Raw genomic sequence first — 26,488 nt, forward strand, 5'->3', positions numbered from 1 at the left:
TTATGACCATAATGTCTTACTAGTTCTTCTACCATATGGATAAAATAGATAGCATAGCATAGTGTGATAGGCAGGAAATAGAATCCAACTGCTGGAATTCTACAACTCTCTGATTTACAACTTCATAAATTGTTATACTAATTTATTGCTTGCCCTAACTGAAACCAACAGGTGTTTTGTTTATTGTTTCTTGTTTTTGACATCATTACACTATTGTGTCTAACCAGTGATGTGATTATAGTTCCTGCACGTACACACAAAAGCCTGGACTTTTTTTAATATAGAAAACATTGAAATCTCCCTGCTTTAATGGAATTTGATAATGTATATTGTGACAAGTATACTTTATTTTTCTAATATGATAAGATTGGATTTTTTCCTGAGATGAAGTATCTGAGTATCTTGAATTTATGATGGTTTCATTTCTTCTAAGTTATTTTTGTCTTAATTCTTACTTAAGAAATAATATGAAAAGTAAAGATCTTAACCTTTCTTTTTATTGAGATAAAAATGATATTAACATGATATTAGTTTCAGGTGTAAAGCATAATGATTTGATATATGTGTATATTATGAAATAATCAACACAGTTAAGTCTAGTTAACATCCTTCATAATGTATAGTTACAAGTTTTTTCTTGGAATGGGTTTATCCTTTAACAACTGATTTTTCTGGTGTTTTTATGAACTACTTAAATCACAGGCAAATTTTGATTTCTGATTTCAGCAGGATAAGATATGCCAAACATCACATTCAGTAGAATTCTGGGTCATTAGTCAAATATAACCAAGTAAAAATGTTTTCATGAAGTCATGACTTGCTAGGTGGAATGATGTTGGAGTATAAATCAAACTTTTGTGATCCAATTAGATTTTCATTTGAAAAAAGTTATCTGTGAATGTTCAGTTCTAGCTAAGGCAGGTTTTACTTTCAACTTTTTATTAATATCCCTCCTCTGCCTTAGTCCTTTCATGTCACTGTATCTGTTCATTCATTTCTCTGTCTGAAATTTTCCAAGATAGATCTTTAAATGTGGAGCACATGATACAAATGGACTGTGAAGAGTAACTGTAACTTGAGCAATAAAGCAAAAGGCAATTTTTTCCTAGATTTTTGTTTATATTTTTCCTTTAAATTGGTACACTATAAACATTGCAATAAAGTACAACATGAAAAAAAGTCATTATCCTATCACCCCTGCACTGTTATGTTTCATGGAAAAATGGGCACTGTTAACTGGTTTCAGCATCAATAGTGAATATGCACACATATGTGTGTTCACATGCTTGCTGTTATAGGAGGTCGTGTTACTGGTTAATTCAAGTTAACTATTGTAAGTTGCATAGCCATAGGTGTCCAGATACCTTGGTATGGCTTGAAATTGTCGCTACAGCAGGATGATGACTTCACACAGGATCTCTGGCAGGGCAGAGCAAGAATCAAAGAAGTATTTTCCTTTGTATAAGACTGTCTACTAAAATGATATAAAGCTAAATCAGAAACTATTACAGCAAATAATTTGGGAAGTTAAATGTCCTTTCTCTTCCTATGTTGGACTTGTATAAATTTAAAATACTCTTTAAGATACTCATACTCTTTAAACAAGGAGGCCATCAGACTTAAGGTGGCTCTCATGCATTCAGCAGCCTATGTGAGCAAACAAAACCTAAACCAGAACCAATACACTCAAACCAGAGAAAATGAAACTTAAGAACAATCAGTGATGCACGGCCAACTAGGCTTTCCCAAATAAGGCAACTGCTTAAGCTACAGCCAATAAAATTATTTTATTGCTTTGCCTCTCTATAAAAACCTCTCCTCTACCTCCTGTTGGGGGAGTGATCCTAAGCAAAGAGAGTGCTTTGGTTTGGCTCTGCCTGATTCTAAGTGATTGGCGCTCAAATAAACTCCTGGAAATTTTAATGTGCCTCGGTTTGGCTTTCAACAACACTAAATAATTAACTGTATAGTATCTTTTAAGACTGCAATACACAATTGAGTGTAATATCCCTTTTAATTGAATATACATCTTTTAATGATCTCTTTTAATAGTCTTTTAACGATCTCAATTTATTTTAATAAAAGTTTGCAAGACTTTTGTTTTACGGATTTTATTCCTTCTTAACAAAATTGGGCACAGTTTCTTAAAGTCGACTATGAATGTTTCTTTAAAGGATTAAAAATAAATTTACATACAGTCTCCCTTTAACTGACAGACTTAAACTTGATCCACTGATTTGCACCACGGACTTGAAAAGGTGGACTATTGCTGTAGATGTGGTGGCCTAACTCTTCCAAAGGTGGTTCAGGATCTGTTGTAGCAAACTGGGCGGCGGCAGCAATTTCTTCCCTCACTTCAACATCAATTTCCTTCAATTCTTCCATACTGGTGAGCTTGTTTTTTACCATTCTGTCTTTGAGAAGCATAATAGGATCATTCTTACTTTTCACATTCTGAACTTCTTCTCGGGTGCGATAACTGATTCCAGGATCACTCATACTGTGTCCATGATAACGGTACGTCTGCAGCTCCATCAGTATGGGCCCGTTTCCAGATCTGCAGTAGTCAACTGCAAACTTAGTCGCCTCGCAGACGCAGAGAACATCCATTCCATCCACCCTTAATCCAGGGATAAAACCGCCTCTCTTGTAGTAATCGGTGCTGGCAGCTGCTCTCTCGGCAGATGTCCCCATTCCATAGAGGTTATTCTCACAGATGAAAATACATGGTAATTTCCACAAAGCTGCCATATTGTAAGCTTCAAATATCTGACCCTGATTGGCAGCCCCATCCCCATAGAGAGTCAAACAGACCTCATTGTCTCCCTTGTATTTGCAGGCGAGAGCAATGCCAGCTCCCAGGGGTCCCTGGGCGCCAACAATGCCATTGCCCCCATAGAAGTTCTTGGTATACATGTGCATCGATCCGCCTTTTCCTTTAGCACAACCTCCTCTCCGACCCGTCAACTCTGCAAGAATTTCCCTAACAGGGATTCCCCGAATATAGCATAAACCATGAGCCCGATAGGATGTGATGACATGATCAGTGGTATTAATCCCGGCCTCGAGGCCCACGTAACAGGCTTCCTGGCCATCACACAAGTGACAGAAACCACGAATAAATTTCTGTTTGTACAACTGATCCGCCGTCAACTCCATTCGGCGGACAGTCTGCATCATCCTGTAGTATTTGAGCGCATCCGCCCTGGTGAGCACCGTTGTGACTGGGGGACCCTCTTCCAGCCGATAGAGATCACATTTCTTAATTTCAAATGTAGCATCATTTGAATAGTTGCAGGATGCCACCAGCGCTCTGCTAGTGGGCTTCTGGGAGACACTGGCCAACAGGCGGGAGACAGCGGCAGCCAGCATCTTCCTCATGGAGCGCGGCTGAGGCTGTGGCGGCTCCCAACCGCCAGCGACCGGGCCGACCCCGTGTCCCCCGACGCTCCGTCGAGCGCATGTCCCAACGGTCGCTGCAGGACATGGGGCCCAGGCAGGACCGAGGGTCCCGCGCCGCCTGCTTGCGTCCATTTTGACAGTACTTTCCAGCTGTAAAATTAAAGGTAAAAGTTGTTTCTGGAACACTTGGCTGAATGAAGTGCCGTCCGATCCTAATGAAGGCCGTCATCATTGCTAAAACCTAATCTGAGTGCTTTTTCCTTGCTGGGCCCTGCGGCCGACTTCTCAGAGGTGTAACAATGCAAGAAAGGAAGGATCGCAATCCCTGAGGGGCACGAGAGTTCTGACAGGTTAGGCCAAAGATATTCTCACCAATATTTCTTTAAAGTTTTTGTTTTAATTTAAAATAGGTATGAATATTTCATCCTACTCCATAACATACCATATTTATTTTGATGTAAAAATAAAGAAGTAAATCATTCGTAGTTTAAATACTTAGCTTAAAAGAAAAGTTGATGCTCCGGAAGGCTATACCACATGTATGTTATGGCTTCTACCATCTGCGGGTTGAGGGGTGGGGGGCAGGAGGAGGTTACACAAACCCCAGCCGGAGAATCAGTTGGTAACTAATAATAAGCTTTACCTGGTGTGGGAAAATTGGATACAGGGTTGACATGCAGATAACCATAACATCTAGCAAGTTTTTGATATGGCACTTTCCTTACCTTTTCTTCTAATCCTGAATCCTCTCCAGCTTTTTCCCTATTTTCTGTCTAAGTGGGGTTTTTTTTATTTGTTTGTTTGTTTTTCCTATTATGTCTTTAACAGGTTTCTATAGAAAACATCAAGATTCAGGTGGCTTTGTTTCTCACTTTTATATCAATCTAAATTGAACCAGTCTTAGTCTGGGAAATTGAGAAGAATGTCTTATAATACCTCTTAATATAGTAAACATTAAAAAGCATAACTTCTTATAAAGCAATCCACTAAACAATATAACAGTTTGGACTGAATGAAAGCAATAGAGTTTGCTTCAGCCACTGGAAACAACAGTTCTATCATAGGACAGAGAAGCCTAAGGCCTAATATTACAAAGATTAGGTATTTTCTTTTTTTATGCTTTTACTAGGAAGGTGATTTTGTATCTTGTAGATTCAAATCCCGTAAGTCAACCATACCCAAGGATCCTATATTATTTAGACTATTAAGCAATTCATCCTAATGCATGCTGATTTATATATACTGCCTGTTTGTAAATAAATATACAAATAAAATACAGAACCCCTGTTTGTAACAGATCTTAACCAAATTTCCCTGTGACATGTTCAATGCAACTTCCATCCTGTATCTCACTGCAAATGTTACTTTGGGCACTTCTTTTGATATTCAGACAGAAAAAATAAAATGACTTGTTCAAAGTTATGATATCTCTTAAAACTCAACACCCCCTCCCCGCTTTCCCAACCCAGCCATCATAATGGGCCTCATCTTTTCACTCAGTTTTAAATTCTGCTCTTGGAATTCATAGTCTTGCTGTGTTGTTTGTTCTCTTTGATAGTTAGCCTGTCTTTGCTGCTCTCTTACATTCCTGCAGGTATTGGAGATCTCTAGGGAGCATTATCTCCATGAGAATGAGAAAAATGACACTGCAGGATGGAACAGTAGTGTTAATGGGCCACTGAGTGACAGCTGAGCCTTCTCTCAGAGGTATCAGCTAGTCTAGCACTACCAGCAACACAAGAGCCATACAGTAAAGTGTGCCAATTTACTCTTGTCCCAAGTAGCCTGGGCTGCAAAGATAGAGCTTCCCTGAAAGCCCAGTGTGACAGGGCTAAACCCAGCTAATGCCAGAAGAGAATGTGCAAAGATGCTAACTGGAAAATACTTGTGTTACAGGTTGCCACAGGAGATGGCCCCTTTTTTTGCAATAGGCTCTGTTTAAGATAATAAATAATGGAATGTGAAACTTCTAGGGGCCTCTTAGACATCAGTTAGCCTGTACATTCTAAATTCAAGGTAACAGATAGGCAGATGAAATCATATTTGCAGAATATGATGTCAAAGTATGTCCATTAAACTGATTAACTCTGTTGATGAATTTTTGGAATTTATTGTTATGCTTCTAAACCCATCCATATTTTCAGAGTAAAAGTGAAATTGCCAGACATCAGTGTAAAAGTTTGAAAGAGAATCACAGCCCAAAGAGGTTGTGAACTGTCAAGCCTCTTCTCTGTCAACCCGCAAGCTGAACAGGGTGCAAGCTACCCATGGATACAGCTGGGGATGGTGTACTTTTCTTCGCTGATTTATTTTTTGTCTTGTTATTGTCAAATAGTATGTTTATTACCAAAGAGAACTGAGTCATCTACATGCTCACCACTGAAATGTTGTTTGCAATTAAAGTCCCCATAAATTCTAAGTTTTTAATTAATGCCAGATCTCACTTTTAATCTATTTGAAATTAAAGGAAAACAGATGAGCACTTTTATAAGGCCAATGGTAGTCTCTACATTTAATTAATAAAAACCTAATAAAAGAGAAGTCAGTGATTATAGTAACAGTCATTCATGTCAGTGTGACAGAATTTCACATTTCATGTCTAATGGTTGATCCTCCAGGGGCATTTCTGAATTAATCTTAAAAGTGTCACCCCCCATTGCATCAATAGCATATAAAAATTTTTTAATAAGTGACACGGAAATGTGAAAAAAAAAACAGCATATTTGATGGATATTTAAATTCCTTCAGCAATAATTGCACTCCTTCTCCAAATGGTAAGTGAAGAAAGCTGTTAAAAACTGATATTCTAGATAAATAATATCAGATCTCATCCTATGATTAGTGGCAATGTATCTTTTTCACAGCTCTAAGATTTGGCAATTAAGAGCAATGAGTAAGAACTTGGGGAAAAAAATTAAGAGTTATATATAACTCAGAGAAGAAATTTTCCCATTTGGTCATTACTTTATCTTCCTTGGAGAAAAGGGAAAATGTCACTACCATATATTCTGCAAAATAATGACAATCAAGCCAGGTTCCTCTCTAATGTTACAATAAGTGAGGCTTTTTTTCAGAACAGTTCGGCGCCCTGGGTAGATAACAGTTTTTTCCTTCTCTTCACCATCATCATAATTCTCAAATATCATTAAATAAAAATTCATGACAAATTATCATGAAGAGAAGATCTGATTGAAAATGAGAGGTAAAGGGACAATGCTGCTCATTCTCCTCAGCTGGGGCCACCATCCTTCTCCTGCAGGATGAACAGAGTTGCCTGAGTCACGCCCGCCGCACTCGAGCCCTTATCCCTAGGGTTTGGAACCAAGGTCTAGCAGATAATGATAAAAGGGATCATACCACAAAGCTATGAAGAAAATCTCCAAATATTTGAAAAAGTAAGGCCCCTATAATTTGAGCTGAAATTGAATGTGGCCAAGTGAGATAAGAAATAAAAATTAATGTATAATCTGGGGTCAAATTTACCGTGACCCGGCACCTTAGCCAGTAGAGGATGATTATAGGTGTCAGGAGGTGTGAACTGATTTCTGTTCAGTACTCTGAGTTGTTTTCTAAAATCATAATCCCCACTCAAAATATAAATCATTAATTCAATACATGTTTTTAACAAATCAAAGCAAATTTAAGAAAGCCCAAGTCAGAATTAGTTCTAATTTCATTTTCTCCCAAAATTATTTACTCTTCATGAGAAAGTGTTCTGTTCAAAAGGTTCTAATTTTCACATGCTTAAAAACCTATCTCTCACTTTTTTCTTTAAATGAACATACATTTATTTCTAGTAATCTTGATTTTAACAGCAAAAAGTACACATAAAGTATGATAGAAAAAATAAACTATATATTCAGTAGTGAAATGAGGGCTTCTTTCCCCTTTACAGTCTTTTGTAATTTATTTATGTTTCTTAACTGTACCATTTTTTGAACTGTTCTCTATAAATACCCTCCAACAGCCCTTCCTTCTAACAACTTTGGGTAGACACTTGCATTTTTCTAGTACCAATATATGATACATAATTAACACATTTATTTCCTTTGCCTTTATTTCTTTGAAGACCTGAGTCACTGAACTAGGTTTAAAGTGAGTGGAAGGAATATTGGCAAAATTCCAGGACACTGCTGCCCCCTAGAAGGAAGTTTGAGCAACATATTTGACTATGACAGACAAATTTTGGGAAAAAGTGAATCTGAGGAAAGAACCAAATCGTACACCCCACTTTAACTACCTGTTGACTACATTGTCAGTTTTCTTTTAGTTGTTCTTCTCTAATTTTGGGTACAGTGTTGCCTATCACATACAAAACTTAAGCCCCAATAGATTCTATGGCTCTCTTGCAAGATCCCTGTGAATATGTAAAGACATATAAGCAAAATGTTCATGGCAAAATATTTTTTTAAATAATAATGATGACATTTTAAACTATCATATGCATTAATTTGAGATTTAGGAAGCTGTTGTGAATATTGTGTGATAAATAAGTACGCGACAATCTTGTGTCTATTTGCTAGAGATACAAAGTTTGCTCATTTGATACTCATAGAGACAGGTAAGTCAGTTTCTCTCTGTTTCTACATGTGGACAGGCCTAGAGAGCTTAAGGTGAGAGGCAAAAATTACAAAGCTAGTAAAAGAAGCATAATATTTATTCTCCACTTAATTAGCACATATACTGAAGTGCTTTCCTTCTCTATTTCCCCTTTCCAGACTAAGTAGTAGAAATAAAATAATGACATACAATTAATTTTCCTCTGCTTAATCCAGTTCATATGGAGGTGTTGTGCCCTGAGCTCTCACAGATTATCTGGCACTGCTTGTAGAAAAGGACGCATAATCATTGAATGACAGAGGAAGCGACACATGAGCAGCTGTTTTAGAGGCAATAAAACTAATCTATTGCATTTCAGGCAATGGTTACAATGACAGTTTGTCTTTATTAGAATCAAGATGAACAAATTAAAAATAGAGTACTGTCAAACTGCAACATACAAAACAGAACACTCTAATTTTGTCATGTTGTTTTGTCTCCTTTAATTTGGTTATACAGCAGAGCTGAAAGGGCACACTGGGAAATATGAAAATTAGGATCTCATAATTATGCAATATGTTATGAATATGAATGCAGTTTCTCCAAGCAACCTAAGACAATGCTGTAGATGTTTTACGGAGCTTTATGTCCGTGAGAATCTTTCTGTTCCCACGGACCCACTGTGCATCTAGATTCTAAGATATTTCCATAGTACCCAGCATTGTAAATCTAAAGGCCACCATGGGAGAAGCCTCACAGAGGTTTTTAAATAAGAAGCCCAGTAAGCATCATCCACTTTGGTAAACGAAGATAGTGTGCAGGGAGAGTCATTAAGCTCAAACATGTTAGGCGCTCATCAAAAGCAGCATATTCAGAAAGCAAGATCGTTTGGGGTTGTCAGAGGAATTTAACAAGCGTGTGCCAGGGCCACCAGCTGCCTCTGCTGCTTCCTTGAGCACTGCACTGAAATTTGCGGTGGCTTTCTCCAAAACTTCTTAACCTTCTTCTGAACTTACCTAACCCTGTTTCCACCTCGTTTCATGATAAAACTGGCAACTATTTGTAAGAATACAACTTAAAAGATTTTCCATATTTTATGAAATTTTTCCATGTTACATGGAAAAATAATATAGAATGCATCGTATCCCTGTGATCCGAGGAGAAACAGACCCAGCAAGGTGAATAAGCCCAGTAAATACTGAGCATGTCCTCAGGTCCTATTTCTAATTCATGGAGAGCCAGTCTCACCTGATCCAGTGCTCCTTGTCTGCATGCATTGCTTACACTGCTCCCAACCCAGTTGCCTGTCTTCTGATGAATTTTTGCATCTATCAGAGCTTCCTTCCCGCTCACTAATCTCAGTGGAAGAGGAGTTATCTTCATATCTGGAAATCCAGTCCCTCAGGCCTTGCTGCCTACCTGCTACTGCTCATTAGACACTGCTCTCACTCATACCTCCCACCCCTCGGCACCCCTACCAGAGAATCATCAGTTTTGTCTTCTCCTTTGATTTTCTTTCATGCTCATGTTTCCTCAGCTCTGAAAGAAGATACCCAAGTCCTCATTGCCTCTTTTAGATCTCATCCTATATTATTCCTTTTATCCAGTCAAACTCCACAAATATGCAGCCTGTACCCACAGTCTCCATTTACTTTCCTCTAATTGCTTCCATATGCTTCTGCAATCTGTGTCATCAACAATGAACTGAAATTTCTCACATCAAGGACTTGGCTAAATGTAATGATGGCGTCAGGATTATCACTCCCTGGAACCCTCCACCGCATATTACAAGTGTTTCTCTATGGATATCCCCTTACCCTAACTTCAAAAACTGTATATCATGTTCTATGCTGCATATATCCCAAACTTCATTTCCTGATGTATCAACCTTGACCCAAACAGTAAATGTGGGTCCAAAGTTTAATATGATGTGCTCTATTCTGGTCAGCTTAAATGATTACCCACACAGGTTTCATGTGATTTATCGATTTAATTCTCACCAGTAGGGAGCTGCAACCATACTTCCAACATTAACTTCCCTTCATTCTCTCCAACCTACCAGGAAAAAGAAAGATGTGTATTTTAAAGCTTGGTAGTTATTTAACCTTGAAAAATCTAAAAAGAAAGAATTCCTACTTTTTTATCCATTTGAATAAAAATGTCTCCCCTTTCCAATTTTCTTTTCACCATAAAAACTACTGCTGGTTTATAAACTTCACATGTACTTTGACTATACTGTCTTTTAAAACTTTCTGTGTTTCAAATACAGAAAAATATAATGACATATAGTAAAATCACCCTGAGATAATTGCTGTTAAATTTTGATTTATTTCCCTTCATTTTTAAATTTCTGGTATAATTAGGATCATATTGTGCATTTTGTATCTCTTGAGGTTTTTTTCTTAGTCTCATATTATAACTTTTTTCAAAGTAATTAAAAGCCATTTAAAACATAATTTCAATGGTTGCCCAAAAGTCTCCCTTATATGGATGTGCCGTAAATAACTAGAATGTTCCTCTAAGACTGAACACTTGTGTTATTACTGAGCTTATATTATGTTCCTGGCACTATGCTTTAGGGAGAGTACTACTTTTTAAAATTTACTTTACAATGTCTTTACCACACACACAAACAATGTATTCACTGTATCAGCCTCTTCTATTATGGTTCCACTCTTTACACATAATTATGTGCTTTTACATATGACATATAAATAACTACGTATTGTTTCTTTTTATTGGTTTTTATTCTTTCGTATTTAGTTATAGAAACACCCAGAAGTTACTGGATAATACAAAGAAGCGATGTTACACTTTATTTTGTCCACTCATTTTGTCCACTGGCATGTATTAAGTAGTCCATATTTTCATTATATGAGGATGCTGACTTCATTTCTACATATCTATATCTGTATATGTATATCTACATATCCATCAGATAAAAGTTTCTAGGCTCTTTAGTCTTATTATCTGTAAGTTGATTCTTATGCAGACACGTCCCAGTTATGTAAGCATTACATTTGATAGGCCAACTCATTTCTCATTACATTTCTTATTCAAAATTCTTTAAGAGTTTATAAACTATATACTATTTCATATGAAGATCAGAGTAATTAAATTAAAAAATAAATTTGAATTTGATTAGAATTCCCTTGAACATGAAATAAAAGGAAACTTTTTCCTCACAATATTTAGTTGTACCATCCAAAAATATGCATCTTTTAACTTAACTCAAAATTTGACACACTGATATCATGTGGTTTTCCTTATGGATAGCATGTTCATTGTTTGTAAAGTTGTTTCTCAGTTTGGGTGATGGTGGTTTTAATGGACAATCATTTATTGACTTCTTACTGTGTACCAGATACTTTGCTAAGTGTATTGGAAGCAATATTTTACCTGTCACAACAATCTGATGACATAGATAAGATTGCCTTACTTATTTTTACTGATAAGAAAATTAAGGCTTTAATAGTATTTCCAGGAACCAAAAGCCAGTAAGTGATAGAAAGTGGACTCAAATCCAGATTTTTTACTTCAAGTTTCTAATGTTTCATCAATAATTATAACATTAGATGGAAACAGATGTTTTGTTTAGGAAATATTCTAAATTCAATTTTTACCACATTTTTAACAATTATGCTAAAATTTTTCAAATATCTTTTCATATGTATTGAAATGGTCTTTTTATTTGACTTATTAATATATTGGCATGCCAGGCCATCTCTATGGTGCATCAGACCCCAGGTAAATATACCATTGTAGAACTCCAAAATGTATTACAGAATTCAGGGGTCCAATGGGGTCCATGGGTCCAGTGATTTAGAATAACAGATAGAAAAGAGGTATTACACAATTATTGTCCAATCAGAGTTTTTGAATATTCTTGATAATGTTCAGAAGGAACAGTCTATTCTCATTGATTTCCAAGAAACATCTCTTCCTGTTCTTTATTGCCAAATACATTATTTCTAGCTAATATCATCATGTCTGCTTCCTCAAGAAAGAGGTGGTACCTGTTACTCATCACAAAGCAGTGGTTCTTCAGTTGGATTGAAACAATATAGATTTGCTTGACTCTGTAGTTATGTAATACCACTTATTTAATTATGGATACATTATTACATATGATACTGCAACATATATCCTGCCCCCTATGAACATTAGCTTCTCTAAGATTGTTACTCTGCTTTATTGATAATGACTGCAAATGCAAGTTTTACCCAGTTGTATGCAGGTAAAAGTAAGTTTATATTCTATATCTGGCCATGTTCAATTTACCGTTAGGATATTTATGGCATAAATGTAGAACAACTTATCTTCCAATCATGTCCTCTCCTTAACAGTTTAGTCTATAATTACTTTCATTTCTGGAATGTGATTTCTTTCCATGTAGGTTGCATTCCTGTCTTCCACATGTCACCACCAGTAAGAGGGACCGTGGGAGAAGTGAGATGACCAGTCCTATTCATGCAAGAAATGGCTGTCCCACCTGTAGCACAGCTTAAGACCAGCCAAGAAGAGCATGATGTTACAATATCAATTAGAGACAAAAGAAGAAATCTGTAAGGGCCTGATGCCATTATGGATCACCTGTTTCAAAGTCTTGGGAAGAGATAGGAGTGGCCACATCAGAAAGGCTGCCTGACACATGGAGTGGAGTTTGCAGAGTGGGGAAGTGACCACTCTGTGTACAAGTGACAACTGGTGAACAGGGCAAAGGATCTGCTGTCATCCTTACCACTCTGGAGGCAGCACCATGGTTGTAACACAGACATGCAAGAGCCAATGCCTGCCCATTGCTCAAACCCAAGGATCAGTGCTGAACTATGAGTGCCCCAAAGCCCTGAATTTGTCCATGTGAATGAGAATCATGCAAAATCAGTGTGTCAATACAATTCTGGTAGTGTCTTGTTTGATCCCACTATGCTAGTCAGTAGGAGTGATCCACTTGTGAGACCACTCACATGGAATGGATGCTCAAGTATGAGGGCTTGGAATGACAGCTCTTCTGAGGATCTGGTCAACCTCATAGATGTGCTAGTGGGTCAGAGAGCACTCCAATAAGAAGAGATGGATAGATATAGACAGATGATAAATAGATATTGTTACTGATATAGATATATAGAGAGAAATAATATATAGATACACTCACAAACATATATAATAATCTTATTTAATTTAAATAGTGTAAATAATACATATTTACCAGTTAAGTATGTTATTTATAGATTTTCTAATAATCAACTCTCCTAAAATTTCTGAGATAAATTCAAATGTTTATTTACTAATTTATGAACAAATTGTGTGGCCTAATTTTCACAAAAACCTCTTTTCTGGCTGTTACAGAAATTTTCCTTTTGGAAGATGACGTTTGTACTTGTACAACTCTGGAAATATGTTTGAGTTCAAATTTCCTAATAACTAATCCACTCTTATTTTTAATAGATTACATTTCCTTAAGGCTATATTTATTTTTTTTACCTTCTATGTGTTATTGTAATAATCTCTAACTTTTATTGACTGCTTAGATTATAATGTTCAGTGTAACCTTTATCATAGGTTTTAGTTTAATTCTCACAGGCACATTTTTATGTAGATAATACTGTTATTCACTTTTTTTCACTATTAAAATGAGGTTTATTGAAGATTCTTAATTCACATGATAGAGTTTGTAAATAGTGTAGCCAGATTGTGAAACCAATTTAGTCTGAGTCCACAATTCTCACTCTTAATCACAGTATACAGGAGAGAATACTAAGAAAAAGATGGGATTTCTCCCCTCAGACCTTAAATTCTTGTGCAGGTCTTTTAGAGGACCAATCAAATTTCAATTCTTTCTTCCCTGGGTTCTAAATAAATTGGCATGGAAGACAAAGGATTTTCAAATGGATACCAAAATACCACCATCATTTCTGTAAAGTTTCCATTGGAAGTTATCTTAATGTGAAAGCAAATTTGGTCTCCTAACCCAGTATTAGGCAGCCTCACCTATTCAGTCACATGCAATGCTGAACCCAGAGGTTCGGTCACGTAATTCTCCAGAGGAAGAGAGAGGGGCTGAGCCTAGCACATCCAGTTTAAATTTCCCAAGCTTGCCATCTGCATGTCAATCCACCCCTTCTGAGTGGGGGATTGAAAAGATGGAGAAAACCTGGAAGTGCCCCATCCAATCCCCAGTATGGATGAGTTTCTTCTATCTCTCTCATTCTCATGACCAGCCGTTCCTATCCTCCCACTAAATGCTTTTTATTCTTTGCTTGAGGGAAACTGTGCATTCTGCTTCTTCTGTGTCATTGTTTCTAGCTTTTGTTTTGATTCCTCATTGGATGACTCAGTTCTTTAAATGTGAGCAGGTAGTACTGGTGGTGAGTTCTGTGAATTGTGGGTTTAGGAGTATAAAAAATACATTTATACTTGGAAACATTGTTCTTCTAATATTTTATACCTGGAAAACACAAGAGAGTCAATCAAAGAATTTTTAAAAATAATAAAATTAATTCAAATGTTAGTCATGAACTGAGCATGTAGAGCATAATAGCTCTTGTATTATTTTTTATTAAAAATAATCAGAGAAAAACGCTTTAAAGGAGGAAAGGATAGCTTCTTTAATATTAACAAAATAAATAAGATAGCTTCATATATTTTTAGTAAGAAACATTCTTATGTGAAGAAAACTAAAAGTACAACAAAAACGCATAAAAAATATGAAAAATGGAGATGCATATCTGGTTTGCAAGTAAAAATACATTATCTTAGCTATGTGGATTCTTCTAGAATTAATAAACATTATCTGAAGCAAAATAACATGTTTTTCTTGAGAGGAGGAGAAGAGAAATAAAAAGAAGGAGTAAAGTTTATTTAAAAGATAAACAAGGGAAAATTCCTAGGGCTGTCCTGAAGAAGATTATTAATGAGGGACTGTCCCTAATCTGCATTTAAAATATTTAAAATGCCAGTTAAAGTATTTAGTGGTTGGTAAAGGATCAGTTACACAAAACAGAGTCAAAAAATAGATGTTAACATATAAATACATATATATATGGATTTAGAACATAAAACATATAATATGAAGCCAATAAAGAAAAACAGATACTGGAACATTGGTGTTGGGATGAATGACTAGACAATTAGTAAAAAACTTTTTAAATTAAAGAGTGAAGTTGGCAAATTAACTTGCTATTATACCAAAATCAACTTCAGAGTAATCTAAACACTAATCATAAGGAAATAATAATATAAAAATTCTAGAAGTTATGAGGAGTGGGGAAAGAAGGTGATATAAAACAGAAACAGCAAAGAGGAAAAAAACTAATAAATTTGATTAAATAATTTTAATTGCATGAAAAATACAGTAAATTTAAAAAATCACAAAACAAGAAAATTATTATGTTCTTCTGTCTGAGAACCACTACACTACCCTAAGAAGAAAATTTAGGTGACAAAAGAAATTGGCAGAAAAAGTTAGAAAAAATATCATATGATCTTTTGACAGCAAATGATCTATTATAACAATAAATAAAACATACACGCTAAAAATGTTCTCAACTGGATCAAAAGAATGAAATCCAGGTACTTAACAGCTTAAGAGACAAACATGTTGAAGGAGAGACTCTTGTCTTATTTAGCCCATGAAATGGCTCTTTCTATAAAATAATAAAAATAAAGCAGAGACAATAAATAGTAGAAAGGAGCATAAGTGAAACAATAATCATTTACTTTTTATAAGAGGATGAGCTTCTAAACAGTACTTTGCTTTATGTTCAATGCTATGTAAGCTCTAATCTTATCTGCTCCTGAAAGTTTACTACATTTATTTACTTTATTAAGAGTTATTAAATTAGCACAAGTTAACATGCAATTCTGTTATGAGTGAAGAGGAAGCATACATAACAGTTTTAAGGGAAATTATGCATTTGTTTTAACAATTCAATTGTTGTTAAATTGTGATTAACAATTCACAATTACCATAAATCCTAAATAATAGAAGATTTGATGCCCAAAATATGCCAATATAGACCACTTCATACCACTGACAAAGTAAAAGAGCAACAGACAATGAAAATAAAAATGAGGATGATGCTAAAACAAAAGTGATTTGTAAATAAAAGGGGAAAATATCAGCTATTGGACTTCATGTGTATTCAGATGTCAGTATACCAAATCAGAGTCCCCACTAAGCTTTGTGCTAATTTTGGATTATGAATATGAAATTTCAGTAATTACAAATATCTTAATTAGGATATTAGTAGTAATTAACCCTTAATCACATGTGAAAATGGGTGTGTGAAACTGTTCATTCTCTTGTAAAATAAAATAAAAGACATGCATCTCTGGATCAATTCCTAATCCATATTGGGAGGATCCTTTGTGGCTTTTCAGTGGGAAATTAGGTCATAATTTAAGCATACCATCTGAGAGGCAGGGGCTTCAGAAAAGAAAAAGAAACTGCATTCAGGGGCTGTTTCATCGCTGCAGTTCTACCTGGGTCGTTGAGCCACAATATCAAATTCTTGGTTGAGAAGTTCATTTATTTTTTCTCTCAAGCTAACTTGGGAAGCAATTCATGGGGAAAAAAAGGAAAAGAAAGAGGGAAGGGAGGGAGGGAAGGCAATGGAAGGGAGGGAGAAGGAAGGGAAGGGAGGCGAGAAGAGGAGAGGAGAGAAAAGAACTATACTAGGAAACACTACAAAAGCTACAAAGGTCTTCATGCTGAGCATGACACCCTATCTCAGATCCTGTGAGTTGCTAAGAGAATTAATGTTTAATGAAATGGATTAGTTATCCATGTTACTTAGGGCAAGGGAGGGGGTATGACTAATGAAAACTAAAAACTGACCTGAAAATTACCACAGGACCTCACTCTTATTTGTTAGCATAGCTGAGTAACTCTCAACCAGGGTTGATTTTGCCCCCAGGGGATTTGACAATGTCTGGAGACATTTTTCTTGTTATATAGCTTGGGGATGCTGCTGGTGTTCAGTGCATCTGGCCCAAAATATCAGTAGAGCTAAAACTGAGAAACACTGAAATAAGATTTGCACCCATTTCACTGAATGAGCTCGATTTAGTAAGCTGTAGGTACCTCATAATTGTATTCATTTCCCCCCACTTGGATATAATTTGCAGACTAGTACTCTCCCTGCTCAAGGATTACTTGTCAGATTAGCCTAATAATTTTTTAATCATTTTTATTTGAAATCAGCCTTATTTCAAAAACTAAAATGTCCAATCCATTATAATAACAAAGCTCTTATCCAGTGAAGGCTTCTTTCCTTTGGGAAGTCTGTGTGGCAAACTTCTGTTTGTCTCTCCAGTTCCATACCATTCCTTTCTCCAGCCAGCTCGGTTCCTCCAGCTGTTAACATGTGTGCAGTATATTAAAGGTCTCCTGTGCCTTCTGACTTTTGTTTTGGTTTGGCCAATAAAGAGCACTGGTGAGAGGACACAGGGAAGAAGAGTGATATGGGGATATTTACCGAAGGCTAGCTGCTTCTCTTGACCAAAAGTCATGGTTCCATCTCACAGTCCTGTCCACAAGGCTCTCTCTGTGCCCAGCTTAGTGTCTTCATTAACCTTTCCTCCTTTTATCCAATGTATCCTGTCCTGCCAGGTCTCTAATACACTCAACATGGAACTGTCTGGAGCCTGGGCACTTACAGAGGCGTTAGGTTCTTTCTGTTTATTCTGCCAGCTCTCTAAAATTTTATTCCTGGTCTCAAGTCTCAAAACTCTTGAGTTTAAATCAAATGTTTGCACCTGAGAATGACCCCAAAAGTAGCTACCTTCTTCCAAGTCCCTGAACTAACTGATAAAGAAAGAAGGGGACTGGCAAGTGAAGACAGAGCACGTGTCACCTTCATTACTGACAAAGTCTAATTTCCAGGATGTAGCAGTCAAATGGGCCAGCCAACTGAAGCCCAAATTGGGCAAATTTCCAGTGCATTTACTACGGGATCTGCCCCCAGGAAACTGTTCTTGACTAAGCAGAGGAGTACTGCAGCTTCCTGAAGACATTGCACTCCCAGGAGAAACAAGAGAGAGGAGAGAGGAGCCCAGATGCAAGAGCACAGTTCACACCGCCCTCCCTGGATGGAGTGAGAAGGGCAGGGAGAGGCTGGGAATGCAGGGTCACTGAGTGCCCACCACATGGAAGGAGCAACTGTGGGGAGAAAGCATTCTCCTAGGTTTTCTTTAATGCTAACTCATTGGGCTTTACCATCAAATGTATGATAAACAGATCAACCGTGACCATTTCCTGCAAGAAAAATTTCCTTGAAGACAGTCCTTATCCAACCTTTTTAATACTGATCACTCTTCTTTTTCAGAGTCCTTCTTAGATTTGTTCACAGAAGGCTCTGAAATGATTTAAAAATGTATTGGGTTTTCTACACGTTTCAGACAATCCACCTTAAGGGTAGTTTGTTGTGATAGTTAATTTTATGTGTCAACTTGTATTCTTTCTCTGTCTTATCAAAACATCATTTTCTCCTGCCATTAGACTTTGGTATGCTCTATTCTCTGACTCAGACCAGGACTTTCACCATCTCTCTAGTTCTCAGGCCTTTGAACTCAGACTGAATCACACCATCAGCTTTCCTGCTTCTCTAATTCACAGACAGCAGATTGTGGGGCTCCTTAGCCATTGCAACTGTGAGCCAACACCTATAGTAAATATCCTCATATCTATATCTATATCTATGTATATCATCTATATTTTTCCTGTTGGTTCTATTTATCTGGAAAACCTTGACTTACACGCTGGTATATGAAAACGTCCATCTCTCAAGTAGAAGACTCATCCAGACCGAGGCTGCTTCCAGGTCTCCACTTGCCCATCCATAGCACATGGCCCTTATTGTCATACTTCAAGATGGTTGCCTTATCTCTATTGTTACAGAAAGTACTGGAAAACCTGATCTGGATCGATGATGGGAGAACAAAGCAGCACTTGGAGGTCTTGGAGTTTTGAGGTTTATTTTACACTGGCGAGCTCAGAGGGGAATAATCTCCCCAGGTCTGAGCCCTGAGCACAAGCAAGGGGAGAATTTATATTATTTTGATACGTGGCATTTTGGCATGCACAGGGCAAAAGAGGAGCCCGGAGGAGGGGAGGAGGGAGCTGGAGGAAAAGAGCAGTTTGCTGACCTTGAGGGCTGTGTTGAGTATCTTCCTTATCGCTCCCCCCTCTGATGCCCCTTTAAACACTTCGTTTTAGGGGGCATCATCTTTTTGGTTTATGATAGGGTTATAATGGCTTGTACTTATACTTTTGTACAGTTAAACATTACAGAGAGGTACTTTGGAAATGCAGGCTCAGACTTGAGTTCAGCTAGGAGAGACAGGTAAGCACAGCAAAACAACTTAACATTTACTCAACAGACAATAGAAAGGGCAACTTTTTGAGGAACAGTTTAGTCAGATGGGGCACATCAGAGAGTTTAATGCCTAAGATGAGAGATTCCATTCTGGCGAGGGCCAGGATCCACGGCGTGCAAGTGTTTATCTGTCAGAGGGTAATCGTCAGATACGGAGGTGGAGAGTATCTGGAGGTCTGGCTGGGATTTCTGCTGATGTATTTCTTTGTCCAGAATATGGACTCCTCTTACTCTGGAATGATGGACTCATGCCTGTAACTTTGAGGGCAGTAAGAGTAGTTAGAACAACAATGTGGGGCCCAGTCTACTGAGGTTTAAGGGGGTCTCTTTTTCAATTTTTGACTCAGACTGAGTCCCCAGCCTGGAAGGAAGGTACTATGGTCCCTAACGAGATCAGGGCTCTTTCTATGGTATATTGCTTATTTAGGGTGGCTCTTAAGGCTTGGAGCTGTTCTCTTACTCTCTTATTTCCTATCTAGTGTAGGTTCCCTGGGAGACTTCCTAGACATAGGGGAGGGTGTCTATACACTATTTCAAAAGGGGAAAAGCCTTGAGTCCCAGGTGAGCAGCAAGCATGCAGGACAGCCAGGAGCAGTAGGTCTGGCCATGGGAGGCCAGTTTCTTGGCAAAACTTAGTTAGGGTTCCTTTGAGGGTGCAATTTATTCACTCTACTTTCCCTGAACTTTGTGGCCTGTATGCAGTGTGGAGTTTCCAGGTAATGTTGAGAGATGTAGTTAAAATCTGTGCTGCATCTGCTACAACGGCAGGCTAGTATTGCTTTTTGAGGAAGGCTTCTAGTGCAGTTTTTCTTAGGTGGGTGAGCTGATGGTATTTGCTGACTAAATGCCTTCCAGTTGCAGTTGGAAAAAAGAGGTGTCTGTCAGGCAGCAACCATCATTATTTTTTTTTAGGGTGGCTCCTTTAGCCATGCCCAGTCTTTCTCTTTTTCAGTGTACTTGGGTGGAGGGGCCTCCACTGGGGGCATTAGGGCCATGGTGAGGGAAGGAGCTTTATCTGTTTTAGTTGCCTTATCTGCCAGCTGGTTCCCCTGTGTTATAGGTTGTTTCCTTTTTGGTGTTCTTTGCAATGCAGAATTGCTACTTTTTCTGGGAGCCCGACAGTCTTGAGGAGTTTTAATACTGTGCCTGCTGAGAGTTGGAGAGGAATCGGTGTCCCTATGTGTTTAAAAGGGACACAACAGTATGGGCGAACTTGACATTTATTTTTTTTTAAGTTTATCTACTTTTTTAATGAATAGAACTGTGGCTGCCAGTGTCCTTAGGCAGGGTGGCCATTCCACCTCAATCGGGTTTAGTTTTTTTTTTTTCTGACAGATATGCAACTGGCCACTGCCAGAGCCTAACAGTTTATGTGAGAACTTCGAGGGCTACATTTTTTAATCTATGAAGAGATTGAAGGGCTTTTTGTACCTGGCAGTCCTAGGCCTGGTGCCTGTTCTGAAGCAGCCTGTATTTCCAGGAAGGTGGCTCTTGCCTCTTTTTCTGGACAGGGGGTCCCCAGGAGGCTGTAGAGGTTTTGCCAGTGCCAAGAATCCAGGAATCTAGATTTTGCAGAACCTGGAGGCCCCAGGAACTTTCATATGCCCTTTCTTCATCTGGAGTTGGGCTAAGGAATTAATGACCCTTTTCCTCTCCAGCCCTAGTGCCCTTTTTCCCTGTGTGAGGAGGAAGCCCAAGTACCAGACTTGCTGCTGGCAGATTTGTGCCCTTTTTTATGAGGCTTGGTATCCTGAGTCTGACAGGAGTTGCACAAGGGCCTTTGTGCCTTTTGCACACTTTTCTTGGGTGTCACTGGCAAGGAGGAGGTCATCTATGTACTGCAGGAGGGCGCAATGCATGACTTCCCTCAGAAAGCTGGTAAGGTCTGTGGCCAATGCCTCTCCAAAGAGAGTGGGTGACTTCTTGAACCCATGTGGAAGCCATGTCCATGTTAACTGCATCTGCTGCTGTATCCAGTTCAGTCTATTTGAAGGCAAACAAGAGCTGGCTTTGGGAGGCCAGCAGGAGGCAGAAAAGGGAATCTTTTAAGTCTAGGCAAGTAAACCATTTGGCAGACCCCAGGATTTGGCTGAGGAGGATATACAGATTTGGGACCACTGGGTGCAAAGAAACAGTCACTCTGTTAATGGCTCACAGGTCTTGAACAAGCTGGTGCCCCACTCCTGGCTTTTTGACTGGTAGAAGCCAGAAGCCGGGTGTTCTAGGGTGACTGACACTCGGTTAGGATGCCTGCCTCTTTGAGTCTGAGCAGGTGTTCCTGGATGCCTGCCCTTGCCTCCTGTGAGAGGAGGCACTGCCTCTGTCTTTGTGACTGGTCCTCCAGAGTCAATTTTACAATGGCAGGGGCTCAGTTATGAGCAAGTCCAGGTGGGTTGTCTTCAACCATACTGAGGGGAAGGCAGCTCTGAATTCAGGTGGGCTACTTGAGAGGGTCTGGGCACAGAATAGCCTCCACCCTTCTTCCCCAGATGTGGTTATTGCCAGTAGGAGGGACCCTGGCTCTTCTTTAGTTTGAGGCTGGTGCATCCAGTTGGTTCAAAAGTTATTTGGGCTCTGAGCTTTGAGAGTATATCATGGCTGAAGAGGGGAACCGGGCACTCAGGCAGGTAGAGAAACTTATGTCAGGCTTTGTGGCTTCCAAGTTCCCATTGGCCTGCTTGGCAAAAGTGTTGCTGGACTGCTTATGTCCCCGTGGCTCCAAGAATAGTTGCAGTCTTTTTACTGAAGGGAGTTACAGGGAGGGTGACCACAGAGTGTTCTGTCCCTGTGTCAACCATAAAAGTCATCTGTTGTGCCCCCACTTTCATTTTGACCCTGGGCTCATGAGGGCTGAGCGTGAGAGAGCCGAGTCCTTGTCAATCTGAGTCTGTTCCTGCCAGGCCAGTGAGCCTCTCCCTGTGAGGCTCCTCCTGGCAACGACCGGGCTTTGGGGCTTTGCCTCGGTTGGGGCATTTGTTCTTGCAATGCCCCTTCTCCTCACAGTAAGCACACTGGTCCCTGGTTAGGGACGTCCTAGGCTTCACCCCTCTTGGCAGCCAGCTTTTCTCTGCCTTTTGGTCATCTCTCTCTCTTATAGGGCAGCTTCCAGGAAGCTGGCCTTTTTCTTCATTTTTCTTTCAGCCTCTCTGTCGGCCTGAACTTCTCTGTTTAGATATACTTTGTTGGCAAGTTTAATCAGTTGCATGATATTTATCCCAGCAAAGTCTTTAAGTTTTTGGAGCTTTCCTCTGATGCCTGGGGCAGCTTGAGCTATGACTGAGGTGTTGACCATTTGTTGACTCCCTGGTGACTCAGGATTGAAGTGGGTGTAGATGCAGTAAGCTTCACACAGTCTTTCATAATAATCATCAGGAGACTCTCCTGGTTGTCAAGTGACTGAAGATACCTTGGTCATGTTCATAGGCTTTTTGGATCTGGATTTGATCCCCTGGAGGAGGGCATCCTGATATCAACAGGTCTGGTGCTGTCCCTCAGGGGTGGTGAAGTCCCACTCAGGGCACTCTTCAAGGATAGTGATTTAAGCCCATGCACCCCAATCAAGGACCCCTGCTGCCTCCTGTCTTTCATTGTGAACAGGGTGTGGAGAAGCTGTTGATAGTCTTTCCAGGTCAGTCAATGGGTTTGGAAGATGGATTTCATGAGATCAACCAGGGCTTGTGGCTTTTCTGACTGGGTGTTGTGTTTTTAATTGAGGAGGTTAGTCATGGAGAAGGGTTGATAGTAAAACGTGGATTGGCCAGGCTGGATGGTCCTGTTTTTATTAAACCTTTCAGGCTCCCGTGTCTTTTGCACCACCATCTGAAGGGTACCTTCTCCCGGCCAAGGGCACAGTATGGCTGCTGGTCCAGGGGAGAGTGGGTCCACTGGTTCTGGAGTTAGTGGAGAGGTTAATGGCATCAGGGTGTCTGGAAACTGAGTGGCTGGGTGCTGCCCACCTTGGGGGCACATAAGGTAGGGGCAATATTGGCTCTTCCTCTGGGTCACCAGCAAGAATTTGTGGAGGCTCAGGCTTCTGTTGATTCTTTGCAGGCTTCTTTGTTGAGGCAACTAAGACCCTACCTTGTCCTTGCCTGCTGCAAGCAAATCGCCCCCAAGGGGGAAGAGCCTGGGCAACTTCAAACCAGGAGTTAAAATATGGAACTGATGAGGATGACCTGGATCTCTAGGGATGAGCTGCCAGACTCAGTGAATTGTTGGGACACCTAGGGTTCCTTCTGGAGGCCACCCTACACTAAAGGTGGGTAATACAGATTCACACAGGGTTTTCAAGCTGCCAGGAGTTAATTTTACTCTGTAGTTTTCTGAAAATCACTTCCTGAAATTCTTGATCATAGTGTCAAGGACTGTGGGTTTACTTTGCCCTGACCCTATGATGTGTCTGTGGACAGTGCCACGACAACAGACAAGGGAGGGGTGCCTCCTCTAGAGAGGAGACCAGTCAGATGCCCATCCATTTGCGCTCCTCTCAGAGACTTTGTCAGCTTGACTAAAGTGCACCTGTATAAGCCCCGGGCCAGGTCAGCCAAAGCTGAATCACTGATATGTCATGACAGCTGACAGCAAATGTGGATGAAGGCCCACTCAGATTATGCAGCACAGGCCATGGAATCACAGATTCAGTGCAAACTGAATGACTTCAGCCAGCCTGCACACTCACTCACACACACGCACTCAGACCAGAGTTTAAACATTGCCCCCCTGGGAATGTCTACCCGTGAGACTTCTAAGAAGTCTCTGGGAGGTGATCAGGCCCCCTTTAGACCCCAACAGGTGGGAACTGGCTGAGTCAGGGGCCCCGGGCCTTACCAGATTCGCTGTCAGAACCAGGTCCTCACCTGCCATGCCTCCTTGAGTCCGGCAGGAACAGCGGAGCGGGGCTGGCTCAGGGAGACCGGGTGGGAGACTGCCAGGCAGGGCGCGCCTTCTCCGTTGCCATTTCCTGTTCCATCACTGCCCCACCGCTGCCCCAAACTGGTGGCAACAATGGGCCAGCACTGTTGGGGTTCCCTGTCAGGGAACCAAATGTTACGGAAAATACGGGAAAACCTGGTCTGGATCACTGACGGAAGAACCAAGTGGCATGGCACTCGGAGGTCTTGGAGTTTTGAGGTTTATTTTACACCAGCGGGCTCAGAGGGGAGTAATCTCCCCAGGTCTGAGCCTTGATCACAAGCAAGGGGAGCTACTTATATTATTTTGATATGTGGCATTTTGGCATGCACAGGGCAAAAGAGAAGCCTGGAGGGGTAGGAGAGGGAGCTGGGAGGGCTTTGCCAACTGTAGGAAAAAAGTGGTTTGCTGACCTTGACAACTGTGTTGAATATTTTCCTTATCACTACTATCACATCTGCTTTTCAGAGGACAGTATGGAAGGTGAGCAAAAAAAGCCAAAAATGGAAAATGAAGTAGGTGAACAATACATGCCAATCATCTTCTAAGGAATTTTCCTTGAAATTACACATTTTTCTGCTTACTTTTCATTACAATTGGTGACAAAGGCACATTTAATGAATAGTAGGGAAGCTAGAAAGTATAATCTCCATTAAGCACATAAATAAAATAAAGAATGCATATATTAAAAAAGAAGAAAAGAATGGATTTTGGTATTGCAACTATCAGTTTCTTACAGAACAAATTATACAAATAATAATAGCTACTCTGTTGCCAGGAATAAAAGTTCACACATCCCGAATTATGTCTGGTCACTTACCGTTTTTGATTTTTTTTTGTTAAGGTATCATTGATATACAATCTTATGAAGGTTTCACATGAGCAACATTATGGTTACTACATTCCCCATATTATCAAGTCCCCACCAGATACCATTATAGTCACTGTGCATCAGCATAGTTAAGATGCTGCAGAGTCACTACTTGTCTTCTCTGTGTTTTACTGCCTTCCCATGCCCCTGCTACATTATGTGTGCTAATCATAATGCCTCTTATTCCCCTTCTCCCTCCCTTTCCACCCACCCTCTCCAACCACTTTCCCTTTGGTAACCTCTAGTCCATTCTTGGATTCTGTGACTCTACTGATGTTTTGTTCCTTCAGTTTTTGCTTTGTTGTTATACTTCACAAATGAGGGAAATCATTTGGAACTTGTCTTTCTCTGCCTGGCTTATTTCACTAAGCATACCTTCTAGCTCTATCCATTCTGTTGCAAATGGTAGGATTTGTTATCTTCTTATGGCTGAATAATATTCCATTGCATATATGTAACACATCTTCTTTATCCATTTATCTACTGTTGAACACTTAGGTTGCTTCCATTTCTTGGCTATTGTAAATAGTGCTGCAATAAACATAGGGATGCTTATATCTTTTAGATTCTGTGATCCTATTTTCTTAGGGTAAATTCTTAGAAGCCTGGGTCAAATAGCATTTCTATTTTTAGTTTTTTGAGTAACCTCCATATTGCTTTCCACAATGGTTGAACTAATTTACATTCCCATCAACAGGGTAGGAGGGTTCTCCTTTCTCCGCATACTCACCAGCATTTGTTGTTGCTTGTCTTTTGGATGTTGGCCATCCAAATTGGTGTGAGGTGACATCTCATTGTGGTTTTAATTTGCATTTCCCTGATGAATACAATGTGGAGCATCTTTTCATGTGCCTGTTGGCCATCTGAATTTCTTCTTTGGAGATGTGTCTGTTCAGATCCTCTACCCACTGTTTAATTAGGTAATTTGCTTTTTGGGTGTTGAGGCATGTGACCTATTTATATATTTTGGATGTTAACCACTTATTGGATATGTCATTTATGAATATATTATCCCATACTGTAAGATGCCTTTTGTTCTACTAATGGTGTCCTTTGCTGTATAGAGCTTTTTAGTTTGATGTAGTCCCATATTTTCACTTTTGCTTTTGTTTCCTTTGCCCAAGGAGATATGTTCATGAAAAAGTTGTTCATGTTTATATTCAAGAGAGTTTTGCCTATGTTTTTTTCTAAGAGCTTTATGGTTTCATGACTTACATTTAGGTCTTTGATCCATTTCAAGTTTACTTTTTTGCATGGAGTTAGACAATAATCCTGTTTCATTCTCTTACATGTAGTGGTTCAGTTTTGCCAACACCATTTGTTGAAGAGGCTGTCATTTCTCCATTGTATATCCATGGCTCCCTTATCATATATTCATTGGCCTTAT

The 26,488-nt window shown here is 39.4% G+C and overlaps 1 protein-coding gene across 1 annotated transcript; it reads right to left on the bottom strand.

The window, feature by feature from the left end:
• Positions 1 to 1,200: 1,200 nt before the first annotated feature.
• Positions 1,201 to 3,714, bottom strand: PDHA2 (pyruvate dehydrogenase E1 subunit alpha 2). Its single transcript, XM_017667054.3, has one exon. The coding sequence runs from the start codon at positions 3,532 to 3,534 to the stop codon at positions 2,206 to 2,208; it is 1,329 nt and encodes a 442-aa protein (XP_017522543.3). The 5' UTR covers positions 3,535 to 3,714; the 3' UTR covers positions 1,201 to 2,205.
• Between the last annotated feature and the right edge of the window lie 22,774 nt (positions 3,715 to 26,488).

This window comes from Manis javanica, chromosome 5 (assembly GCF_040802235.1).
Source record: "Manis javanica isolate MJ-LG chromosome 5, MJ_LKY, whole genome shotgun sequence".
In the NCBI taxonomy this organism is placed as follows: domain Eukaryota; kingdom Metazoa; phylum Chordata; class Mammalia; order Pholidota; family Manidae; genus Manis; species Manis javanica.